Here is a 13,452-nt window from a genome sequence, read left to right as displayed (position 1 = left end):
CATTTCACTTACTGTAATTATTGAACTTTTGGTTTATTGTATCTAAATCTATTCACAGATATATCATAATAGTACACTGTGCTACTCAATATAATATTTTGCACAACTATGTGCACTAGTGTCCCAGAATACCTAAATCTGTCACTGTATATAAACATGTGTCTGATTATTAATGGTTATAGAATTATAGATATTTGAATTTTTAAAAAAAAATTACTATGGAATATATCTAGTATGAATAAACAATTTATCAGCTATGTGTCAGATTATTCTTATTTATTTTTTATTATATTTTGTCATTCAAAACTCCATGGCTATCTTTTAAATTCAAACAGCTCTAGCTCCAATAATCATTCAGAATCAGACACACATTTACTTTTAGGAGGACCAGTGTGAAAGTAATACCTCCTAATGTTTTGCTTTCAAATGTGGCACTGTAGACCCTTTCACATGTCACTGAATGGTCACTAGAGGTCTCTAGTTCCATCATACTGAGTGGCACTGTAATCGGTCTTGTCAGCACAAGGATAGTTCAAAACGGTGGATGTTTTTCAGATATACATATCAAGCAAAGAATGATAATTGAATTTCTTACCAAGGAAGAAGTGACGCCTGTCGAAATCCATACAAGTTCCAAAAATGTTAACGGTGACAATACCGTAGATGTGAGTACAGTTAGACATTGGGTAAGACACTTTAAGAGTGGGAAAAGTGACACTGTTAACAAGCTCAGAAGCAACTGGCCAGTAACATCAGTGATAACAGACAACAAAAGACAGATCGACGTGTTGATCAAAGAGGACCACCCGCATCACAACTCATGAATTGTGCAATGGTATAGGGAAACCTGCTGTGATGACCATCATAAGGAACTAGGCTACAAGGTTTGTGCCCGGTCGGTACCAAAAATGCTGACACATGAGCACAAAAAAAACCCAGAAAGTTATCTGTACAGAATTTCTCCAATTTCTTCACTACAAGAGTGAAGGAGAGGTTTTTCTTTCACAGGTGACAAAACCTGGGTCCACCATTATGACCCTAAAAGGAAAAGAGTCGATGGAGTGGTATCATCAAAATTCACCACACAAGAAGAAGTTCAAAAGACAACCTTCTGTCAGTAAATTCATGGTGACAGTGTTTTGGGATAAAGATGGGGTCTTGCTTGTGGACTTCATGGAGCGTGACACCATGATCAACTCAGATTGATATGTGGACACGTTGAAAATGTTGAAAGCCCACATCCATAGAGTTTTACTGGACAAAAACCTTAATGAGGTTCTTCTCCACAATAACACACAACCCCAAACCAGTCTGCACATAATGGAGGCCATTGCAAAACTGGGGTCCACTGTTCTTCCTCATCCCTCTCACAGCTCAGATCTCACACCTTATGACATCACCTCTTTGGCCTGCTGAAGGATGCACTCCAGGGAACACATTTTGCGAATGACAACCAGCTCAAGCACAGTGTTTGCAAAGCCCTCTGGAGCAAGATAAAGACTTTTACAGGATTCAAATACAACGTCTGACTCAGAGATGGTGGAAGTGCATAGAAAATGATGGTGACTTTGTGGGAAAAATAAGTTGTTTATTAATGATTGAGGATTAATTGATGTAAAAGGCATAGTTGTTTGTTTGTTATTTAGTTTTTAGGAGCATTAGCAACTAAGGCCATATTGCTCAGGGATATGCGGTGGTCATTCCCTGACCTTTCCACATCCTCCGTATTTGGTGGGCATGGGCTTGAACCCCGGTCTAATCAAAGAGCGTGTGATAGGCACTGCTGCTCCTGCCCACCTGGCTACGGAGGCGCCAGGCATAGTTGTAGGAATTAAATTTTCTGAGGGAAAAAAATAGGGGGCATTACTTTCATACCACTCCTCATGTGTGACTTCTTTTTCTTATTTTGAACACTAAAATAGATCCCAGCATTTTTTTCGTGCATAATTTTTAAATACCCAGTAAATATATGAATATTGCAATTAGAAACACCTTTTTTTGCCAGCATCAGTTTTCAAATGTTATTAAATTAAATTCACAAGAACGGTAGATTACCTTCAAGTATTTTTTTAACTAGATGGGGCTGTCTCTGAAATTTCAAGAGATGAAATGTTTCAAACTCTTGCACAATGAGTTCTAAGTCGATATTATCACAAACGATATACTGATCTAAATGCAGTGACACTTCATTCTTTAAACTTTCTGCTGACTGAATATAACTAGAATATGTAAAAAAAAAAAAAAAATCAAAATTATATGAAATAACCAAAATTTCTATTATATTTATGCACAGAGTTTTAGATAAGTAACTTTCTAATTTTATTTTGATATAACTCCTGGATTAAAATGGATATTGAAACAAACAGCACTTTTAATGGTTTGAAGCTTATGACCAGGGGCAGCTTGTTGGTAGCACTGCGGAACTGCAGCACCCCCAGCGTTTTAAATCTAAATATACAGTCAATGGAGTTATATGAAATTTTGTGAAGAACAATGCAATGAATATTTTTTATTAACAGATCCCGCACATAGTATATTCATCCTCTATTTAAAATAATCATTTCAATAATAAACGAATAAAAACATGAAATCGTTTTCAACTTTGAAGTTTAACCATAGGTGGAACTGTGCACTACGCAGTTCCACATTTAGGCCCAAATGGTTGGGTTAATGCTTATTTGGCAGGTTGCCAATACGCAATTTTAGAGGTGATAAAACAAGTCAAAGGAACTGTGGAGCAAGCAGTGCCGATATGAACAGTGCACCAAACTTGAATGAAAAAGTTATTAATCTATTTTTAACAAATAAAAACCAAAGAATGGATTTTATTTTTAAATAAAAAAAATTAAGATTACCCAATGGTAAGTGTCAAGTAAATGTTTTGTAGTATTTTTAACCTGCTTATTATTATTACCATCTATGTCTACATGTCTTATAACCATGGCAATTTAATGTAACTTTAAGAAGCAGCACCCACATACATCAGAATCACGAGCCGCCACTGCTTATGACCTGTTATTTTGTTTTTCGGGTAAAGAATGGGCTAATGCATAAACATCCTGAACCATGTGCAAATCACAGCCAGCAAGATAGAAACTGTTGTGGTCTGTCAACAAAATCCAAAGATGGTGGTGAGAAATGTATAAAAGGCATGCGCTGTTACCTTAAGCAATTAAGAAATCATGCAAAGTTTATGACTATGGGTAAGTTAAGGATTGGAAGAAAATGTGGAAGGGGCCTTCACCATAGTGGACAAAACAAAATGTTGCTGTTCAAACCATGTTCACAAACTGTCAAATACAAGAGCCTGTAGGAGAAAATGAAATGACACACCACAATTCGGACTGTACTGGGGAAAAAAATGCATTAGCATTACCAAACGTCAAACCTATTTCCAGGAAATGTTTGTGAAAGACTGTGATAGAGGCATGAAATTACAGAACACATGTTACCATGGAAAGAGGATCACTTTGTTCTGTTCAATAACATTCTCTGATCAAATTAGGATTCCATGTGGTAAGATTTCTCAATTAGCATTATCTGTGCAGATTATGCTTAAGGAATCACAGTGGATAAAATGCAATCCAGGTCAAGTCATACTTGGGTTTGGCATTGGCATCGTATAAAAAACACTATGGGAATCCTATTATCTCAAAACTTGATACTATGACATGTTGGACAGACAACTTGTGTAATCGAGACCTGCTAATATTCATAAAATCGGACAGCATTTGTCCGATTTTGCGAATACCTGGGTTTGGCATGACTGCAACACATTTGGCCTGTATCTATTATGGAGCAGCATGAAAAGTGAATTCTGCAGCTGCAGATGCTTAAAGATGTCATGTGGATAACCATTTCACAATGAGAAACTGCTTAAGAATTTATATTTTTGCAGGATGGTGCCCCTCAACATTTTGCACTAACTGTGCATGGCTGGATAATCATTTTTCGGTATAATGGCTAAGAGAGTATGGCCCAATTGAATCAACTGTGAGGAATCAAAATGTAATACCTTATAACTTTTTTAGGGCTAGGCAAAAGAAGCTTACAAAACTCATGTAAAGACTGATGGAAGAAAAAAAGAAAAATTTCTTGATGGAAGTAAAAATCTGAATTATTTGGGTAACATTCCAGCCAATTTTATACAAAAATTGTGGATTACATACTATTTTAGCTGCAGAGGCACCCAGACAAGAGTTTATGTTGAAATCTGATCTGTCACAAATGTAATGGCTTAGATATACTAAAAATCAATGCAACAAAATGTTGTATTATGTTGTATTTCAGCTATAATACAACATATAGTTGTATTATAGCTGAAACAAAATAAAAATAGGAGGTACTGAGCAGACAACTTATAGTATGTGGTATGTTGAGAAAGTAAAGTATAGAGGCTGCAATGTTGATTCAATTTACTGGCATAGAGATACAATGTTACGTGTGGAATAAGAATAACTATTTTTCTACATAATTTCCACCACAGTTTAGGCATTTGTCTCACTAATGGATGAGTGCATGAATACCTGTTGTAAAGAAATTGTGGTCAAGTAACTGCAGTCAAACTATACACTCCTGTATTAACTTTTCATCAACTGCAAATTTCCTATCCCACAGATGCTGTTTTCAATGATCCATAGCGGTAGCAATCTGAGGAAGAAAAGTCTGGACTATGCAGTGTCTAAAAATTGCCATTACTAAGTCTATGTAGCTGTGATGGTGTATGGGGTGGAGGGAAATGTGGCACTGACATGCAACAAGATCCCATTTTTGCCCATCATGGTAGTGACATGATACCATATACAGCAACAAATTTGCAATGAATTTCTGAAGATCTGCTGCATTGGCATAATCCAGATGATGCTCTGCACCCCCAAAATTTATCCACATTTCTATTATCACTGCCACATACATTTGTGCTGATATCATATGCACATGAATACTTGTGGCACACGGTGTCAGTTGTCATTACACATACTGTTATTCCCTACCACAAGAAGAAATTACACTTTCTATTGTGCATACTGTTTTCCGTTATGCTATTTTTATTTTACTCTGTTTTTATCTCTGGACACTCCTCACATGCAATGAAGATTTTATTGAACTATATTATGGGAATAAGTCAAGGCTAAATGGATGAACAGATCAACTTTTTCCTGCTAGCTTCTTAGATAATCTAATCTGAAAAAAAGAAATACTGTAAAACTTCCTGTAATATCGATTATTTTCTAGAAAGACACCATGTTGCAAAAATCTGGATTACACTTTTAAATAAAAAAAGTACACTACTATACCACAAAACTAGCAGGCATACTAACGCAATATTTAAAGTTACACTTGGCAAAGTGAAATGCTGCTACCTGAGTACCAGGATGCCCCTTAACAATCAAAATAAAAACTAAATTAAAATTTCTAATTTTTAATTTGGGCCAAAATTACAATTTGGTTTTATTTTTAATATAATTTTATTTTGATTTTTAGAGTAACTTGATACTCAGATAGCAGAATTGCACCTTGCCAATTCTGCTACCCGAGTATAACCTTAATTGTTGCATTAGAATGCAATACTAGTTTGGTATAATAGTGTTCTTTTTTTCTGTAATAACCTTGAAGATAACCATGTTTTGTCTTTGTGATTACTCAACTGCATTACAGAGAAACAATGAAATCAATATATATGACTTCTATGCAATTGGTTGGTTGATTGATCAGTTAGTTCACAAACTGAGTGCCATGGCTCCCTCTGAAAGAGGGCCACAAATATCTGGATTTCACATGTTTTGTTGTTATATCATTTTTAAAGCTAAATTCAATAAGCACTTAATGTAAGTTTAATAATTACTTATTTGTTATCATCTACTTGTAGTACTGCCTACATCTTATTAAACAAACAGATATGTTCATATATGTTGGATTCAACTTTTTATTAGCCGTGCCATCCCAATTTAACTGAGCCATTCCCCACCTGAAACATTTATTCTCATCATGTAATCACAATACACTGTGTGCAGTGGCTACTACAGTAAATAATCTGTGTTGTATAAGAAGCTTGTCTATATTAAGAGAGTTATTTTGAAATGAGATTTACATGGAATGAATTTTGCTAATATGTGATAAATATACATATTAGGAAATGAGGCTATAGATTCTTGCAATTAATTCAATGTTTCTCTGTAATACACAGTTGCCCTTCTACAAGTATAAAGTACACAGATAACTTCAAAAGACTTCTGCAAAAGACTACTTCAAAGGATTCTAAGTTCCAAAACCAATGCATACAGTTGTTTTTTTAAAAAGTTACTGATTAAACTTAAGCTAGATATTTAGTAGCAGAAATCATACCAAAAGAAATGAAACTATATACAAATGGAGAAAGACTAATTTTTCCAGTTTATACAGCAACTGTTAGAACAATAATTTGGATTGAGCCAGAAAAAAAAATATAAAGAAAATTCCTTCATTATATTTTTTCACGTCCAATGGAATCATAACTGGAGATACAGATAATGCTCAAAAAAAGTGTCCTATAAAATTAAAGATTGCATTCTACAACTGAAAATGTCATTTTTCTGTCACAAACTTATTATTATATATACATTTAACACAAAAGACATGAGAAAATCAGTACTATTAAGTCCTTGAAATTAAAAGCACCAATGATAAACTTGTATTTATGACAAAACTGCACACTTTTTTATTTGGATAACCTACTGGTTTTGTTTCATTTGTTACAGCTGGTTTAAATATAAAATAATTCCTATGCTTCAAAATAAAAATATTAGGATACCTTCAAAGAAAAGACCATTTAAATCTCTTCAAATGTAATTAAAGTTTATGAAAAGATATATTTAAATGTTGTCCTTAAGCAGATTTTCCAATTTGTCCTGGCAACATTTACTTATGTTTCAAATGGCAAATCAACTTATATCAGTATATTGTTGTCATCATTCTGGGGGTCTCTCTCTCTCTCTCTCCTCTCTCTCTCTCTCTCTCTCTCTCTCTCTCTCTCTCTCTCTCTCTCTCTCTCTCTCTCTCTCTCTCTCTCTCTCTCTGTCTCTCTCTCTCTCAAACTACAAATCTCTGTACACATATCATCTGCTGGGCTAGGCTGATTGCTGAAAATTTACAAATGCATAAAATTAAAATAAGATGTAATTAAAGAATTAACAATATATCAATAAAGTTTAGTCTCCTTTAAATCCTATTAAATCTTGATTTATGTCATTCAAGTTGAATAAATCTGTAAGCTATAATTTCAGCCCATATATTAAAGGTACTACTTCAAAAATGAATCAGAAACAGGATTGAATGCACTAATTCTGAAATTAATTTGTGAAATTTGGCAACTGCTTCAACAAATTTTAATATAAATAAAATAACTGGATTCAAATACTAGTGTTTAAAATAGAATTTTATTTTTAATTGTACTGCCAAACCTCTTTAATGCAGCAATCTTGGAACCTTAGCCTCCCAGATCTTTGAATTTTCCCAATTTCACACAGTCCCATTATGGTACTCCCCCACCCCAGTTTGAAAGGGCTTTCAACTGTAAATATTGTTACAAAATTCCTATTCAACTGATTTGCTGATTCTGCTGGCCTATTATAAAACTTCCAATAATGAATACCAAGTAATGGCCTATATGATTCACTCTTTTTTGTATTCACATACAAGTAGAACTCCTATCCAGTCTTAGCTCTCTTTTTGCTAGTGATTTCTCATACTCTGCTTTTGTCCATATCACCACATCAGTGGTTTTGTTACATATGTATTTATAAAATTCATATAAATGTCTCATGACAATATACAACTACCCCATGCTTGCTTTTATTATTTGCCAATTACACCCTTAAGTTCTCTTGATATCCATTTTGGCACCTTCCTTTTTAAGAGCTTCTCTACTGGAATAAACATGTTTGTGGCATCATGATAAATCCCTTAAAAGCCCTGTTTAACAAGAGTTGTCTCTCCACTTAAAAAATACCAGAAATACCAGAAAATAGCCAAAGAAATACCAGAAATACCTCACTCCATTATAGTCCCCTTTCCTGAAATTGAAGTGCACAATTTTTCCTTTGTCCAAAAAAAATTTCTTTGAACACTAATCATTTTATGATATTGTGGTCACTACCCATTATTAGTTCTTGCACTATCAAATTTTATATGTAGTATGGATACCTGTCAACGATTTTTTTTATTGTCATTTGCTTGTATATTTTTGTCATACTCCTCAGAATCACTTGGCCCATTATCATCTTTCTTTCACTGCAAGTAATCTCACACCACACAGACTCAACATCTAAACTTGGATCTGATTCTGATTTCCAGCATCTCCAAATGTGCCTATAGTCTGGTTTCTTTCAGAGATCCTGAAAACAAGCATAAGTTTCCTTCCATTTCAACCCTCCCTGTCTCTCCTGAACATGCTGTATTCATCATAATTAAAGTCTTCATTCTGTATCTCTGGATGACACCATATACCCATTAGTCCTACTATATCAACACTGGTTGATCTAAGCAAAACCTGAAATCCATTTCATATTTACAGCACTCCTGGAATAACTTTATAGACAAATAGCTGCTTAAACATGTTTTTCCCATGATGGTTTGTATTCAGCTGGTGGTTTCTGCAGTTATTTTAATGTTTCTCTCTCTCTCTCTCTCTCTCTCTCTCTCTCTCTCTCTCTCTCTCTCTCTCTCTCTCTCTCTCTCTCTCTCTCTCTCTCTGTGTGTGCATAAGACAATTTCAGAGAAGAACTCAAATGGAGGGTGCATATGAAATTTCAGCCCATGCCTACAATAACCTGTGCCATTCTTACAACTTACCTAAATAACATTAACAAAATTTAAAAATTCTTGCATCTCCTCTGTTCAAATGAATTCTCTATCTACAAAACATATTCTTTCTACTAACTAGTGTAGGCCAGATAACGTACACATTACATTACATTTCAGGTCAATTCAAATGTCAAATAACATACCTCAGGAGTTAAAAAAACCTACCATGCACTCAAGAAATATTTACAAATTCTGATCATGTGGTGTTCACAACAGATAGCTGTGAGATGTATTTGCATATAGTTCTCTTTAAGGAGGAGGGAAAGGGTACATGGAGAATATGAGTTAGCCTAAAAAATGTGATGGTCCAGAAGAATATTCTAGATAAATAATAACATTTTGAAAAAAATATTGGAGCTTCTCTTCCAAATTTATCACAATATTTTTACAGGATAAAAGTTTGGGGGGAAAGGGGGGGTATGGAATTTGAATTGGCTCTAAAGCCACTCCAGGGACCAACAAAACACGTACTGAAAATTTAGTGCTCATCAAAACTTTTCTTTCCTAAGTGATGCTAAAACACACTTTCATTTATATATATACAAATTTTTTGGAAAGGGGGGGCTGTGGTGGAATCACTATTGACTCTAAGAGCTTTTCAGGGACCAAGGAAAACTCATTCTGAAAGTTTGGTATTGATCTGCCTTTCCTTCTCAAGTAATGAACAACAACCAAAATCAATAGAGATTTCTGTATGGTATTGAATCAGAATTTATCTTGAAACTTTTCAAGAGACTAAACAAGCATATGCTAAAAATCTTACCTTTTCTTGTACGCTAATGTCACAATCTCAACCATACTTTCATTTATATACAGAGAACTCAAAATTTTATTTCTGTATTATTTATTATTATTATTATAGTAATGTCACAATCTCAACCATACTTTCATTTATATATATATATACAGAGAACTCTATATTTATTATTTCTAATATTATTTAATGCTATTTCTAAAACATGAGCAGTGAATAAATCTTGTCTGAAGGTGTAAGGTTTTTTTTTTTGCATCTGAAAGACATTTTGGTGTGGAGACCATATAATGTCAATATATTCTGCAACAAGCAAAACCTGCTTAATTATCTAATCAAACAGGTCTTGCCATTTGTTTCAATAAAGAATATTATATTAAATGGAACAATATTCACAGGGAATAAAGAATATGTCTTATGACACAAGGTGTTGAATTAAGTTTTTCTTGACTACTGTTCCTCCAATCTTTCACAGTATGTCCAGTGTAGACCCTGTAACATGTACTAGTTTGTTACTTGGTTTTTAGGAATATTAGCAACTAAGGCCATATTGCTCCGGGGATATGCAGTGGTCATTCCCTGGCCTTTTCGCATCCTCCATATTTGGTGGGCATGGGCTCTAATCAAGAAGTGTGTGCTACGCACTGCTGCTCCTGCCCACCTGGCTACAGAGGTGGCACATGTACTAGTGAACAAAAGTTAAGGTATAAATAAGAAAAGTGTAATAGTTTACAAAATAACTGATACAAATGAATGAAATCTGATACAGATTTTAATATATATGTTTACAGTCAGTATGATTAAAATTTTTATTTATGAATATGTTGCTATACTATACCATAATATAAATTTAAAATATTAAACTTTTTAATATTTTAAAAAATTAAACTTTTTAAATTAAATTTAAAAAGTTTAATTTATGGTGTGACTTGTGTTCGATCTATGTTTCAAAGAATGCTATTACAGATTTGGTATGGAAATACCTCCAACAGCAAAAACCTTCCAAAATGCGAAGTATCAACATCATATAATAATGATATAATGGACTCATTCAGGCTGGAACAGGCTGGAACAAGCTAAAACCAGCCTTTCTTATAGGACTATGTGAGAAATAAAAGATTGACATCTATTAAAAGATAATGAATACACACATTTAGTGTTACCATACTCAGTTTTGAAATTTATGATCATCTGATAACAAAGATTAATAATGCATCTTAAATTCTAATAAATTTATTTGTTTCAATACTTTGGTATACTCAGTTTATGAGATTTTGATACTGTTCACTGATTAATTAGTATTAATTTAATTAATACTAATTATTCAATTTATTCTTGAGTAGTCATTTGATTAATTAAATTTGCTTGAATAATTAGTATTACTATTCTCTAAATTTTAAAACTATTAGATAAATAAACTCAATTTCAGCCAGTTCATAAATCAATTGGTCAGATTTCAGAATAGTGCTTTTCAATATTTTATAATATTTGTACAAAAAATTACTTACCCATTGTGTTGAAGATAATGAAAAACAAGGACAAGCAGATTTCTCTTTCGTTGCACTAGCCTTTGTTCCTCCTATGATAGACAAATAATGAAGAATATTACATAGATCAGCTAAATAAAATTATGTCTTTCACTCTACATAAATAAGTCATTAATATATGTCCCAATATACAGAGTGGCCATATTCTTAGTGGCCATACACACCTACCCCTTTCATGAAATGGAGTGCTCCTTCTGTAATGACATACATTCATAACATGCAATATAAATCAAGTGGGGGAGATATATAGGGATGCTTCAGGTGTGAAATTCAGTGTGAGAATTGGCACAAAGAAGATTTAAGTGACTTTGAACATGGCATGGAATAATCACCACCAAATGTGCCAGTATATGAATCTCGAAAACTGCAACCCTGCTGGGGTTTCCACACATGACTATGTCTCAGGTGTACTGAGATTGGTCCAATAAACAAATAATATCCAGCAAATAGAGAGCTTATGGTTGGAAGAAAACAGATTTTTTTTATTACTTATTATGCAAGAGGCCAATAGAGGCTAATAAGACTTGAGCTGAATAACAGAGAGGCTACAATCAGTCAAATAATAACTTAGTACAACAGCAGTAAATTTAAATAAATAAATTTTCTGTTTGTACTACAAGATGTCCACATAGGATCAGAGGAGTTCACAAGATAGAGAGAATACAAGAACATTGTACCATATTTAGTAGTCACATATGCTTGACCCATGATCACTCCAAGTGCTTGTACTTCTTGTACCTTCCTGCTGGACCACTAGGCTATGAAGGCCAAAATGCCCAACTTGTACTTTTTCACAGATAAGGTATTACAAGTGACAATCAAACTGGGTTCCACTCCTATCGGCAATATATAAGATATGGTTATAATGAGCTCAGGAACACCACCACTGGACAGTGAAGAATTTGAAAAATGTTGCCTGGTCTGACAAATCCTGGTTCCTGCTGTTTCACACTCATGAGAAGACTACAATGTGATGAAAACAGCATCAGTCCATGGACTCATACTGCCAAGTATCAACAATTCAGGCTGATAGTAGTGGTTTAATGGTGTGGAGAGTGTTTTTGTAGTGAACTTTGGGCTATTTGATAACAGTAGGGCAACTGTTTGACTGTCATCACAGGTCATTTGGAAATTGTTTCCAATCAAGTGCAAACTTCTGTGGCTGCAGCATTTCCATCTGTAAATGGGTTCTTTCAACAGTGCACCATGTCACAAGGCCAGAGTTGTAAAGAACAGTTCCAGGAACATTTCAGTGAATTCAGCTATTTATGATGGCCTCCATGGTTAGCAGATCTCAATCCAAGATAATAATGAACCTGTAGGATGAGGCAGAATGAGCTCTTTTAAATCCTCGACCTAAATTAAATTTAAACAATTTAAATGCTATATAATGATGATAAATCTTAACAACTGAGGACAAATGAGTATATGAATGCTGAACAACTTTATTTAAAATGGCCATTAATAAGATCAATATAACATATGAAAAAAATACTATACCGTTTCTCTAACTTGATTAGTAAGCTGCAACCTGTTTAACCCTAAGTCAGCCATTTTTCATTTCTTTTCTGAAAGTATAACTATTCAGTTTAATTATTAGTGATTAATATGACAGAAAAAAATATGTGTTTTAAGCAATTCCACATTAAATTTTGTTTTTCAGCTCAAAAAAAGTTCCATTTTTTCTAAGAATACATATTTAAAACCTTTCCAGTGTCTGAAACCAATTCTGGAATACACAGGGTGAGTGGAAATTATGTTATCATGTATATGGGGAGAAAATGCACATGAATTAACATTAAAATAATACTTTAGGTATCAAAAGAAAACAAATGGAGACAGTAGACTAACGGTGTTAATTTATTGTCTTCACTTGCTCAAGCTTAATACACCTACATCAGAATACTATTCTTCCACAAAAGTGGCAGTATAATTTCCAATCATTCTATATTAACAAAATTATGATCTGAATTAAATATTTTCAATCAGCATAATACATAAAGTTAATCTGTCTACTTTGTGGAAAATAAATTAATACAAATTTTTGATTATTCATTGTATTTAGAAAGAGGACTGAAATTATATTTTTCTAATAATAAAACACTCTTGAAAACAGGACTATACTGTCCAAAGGCTGCTGTAAACTGCATATGAAAAGTAGTGTCTGACCTTAAAATTTTATGCAGTATGCTCAATGATATATAAAATAGTAACTTTGGTGTTAACTGAAAATTATGGATCACTTTATAAAAAATTTAAAAAAAAAACTTTAATTTATAATCAGCAGAATGATGTGAGTGAGTTATCTTTTAATGT

General features: G+C 33.5%; 1 protein-coding gene across 1 annotated transcript in view; it reads right to left on the bottom strand.

Annotated features, from left to right (window-relative positions):
- LOC150090565 (katanin p60 ATPase-containing subunit A-like 2) overlaps positions 1-12,703 on the bottom strand; it is a 123,453-nt gene extending 110,750 nt beyond the window's left edge. The window contains exons 1-3 of the mRNA XM_090382070.1: positions 12,637-12,703; positions 11,098-11,168; positions 2,056-2,219 (exon numbers count right to left, since the gene is read on the bottom strand). Coding sequence (XP_090238196.1) covers positions 2,056-2,219; positions 11,098-11,168; positions 12,637-12,690 — 289 coding nt within the window. The 5' untranslated portion in view covers positions 12,691-12,703. The remainder of the gene's footprint in view (positions 1-2,055; positions 2,220-11,097; positions 11,169-12,636) is intronic.
- Positions 12,704-13,452: the final 749 nt, after the last annotated feature.

The sequence above is a fragment of the Mastigoproctus giganteus genome, chromosome 1 (genome assembly GCF_048544385.1).
Source record: "Mastigoproctus giganteus isolate SK-2022 chromosome 1, ASM4854438v1, whole genome shotgun sequence".
Classification (NCBI taxonomy): Eukaryota; Metazoa; Arthropoda; class Arachnida; order Uropygi; family Thelyphonidae; genus Mastigoproctus; species Mastigoproctus giganteus.
This window is presented reverse-complemented; position numbering and strand designations above follow the sequence as displayed.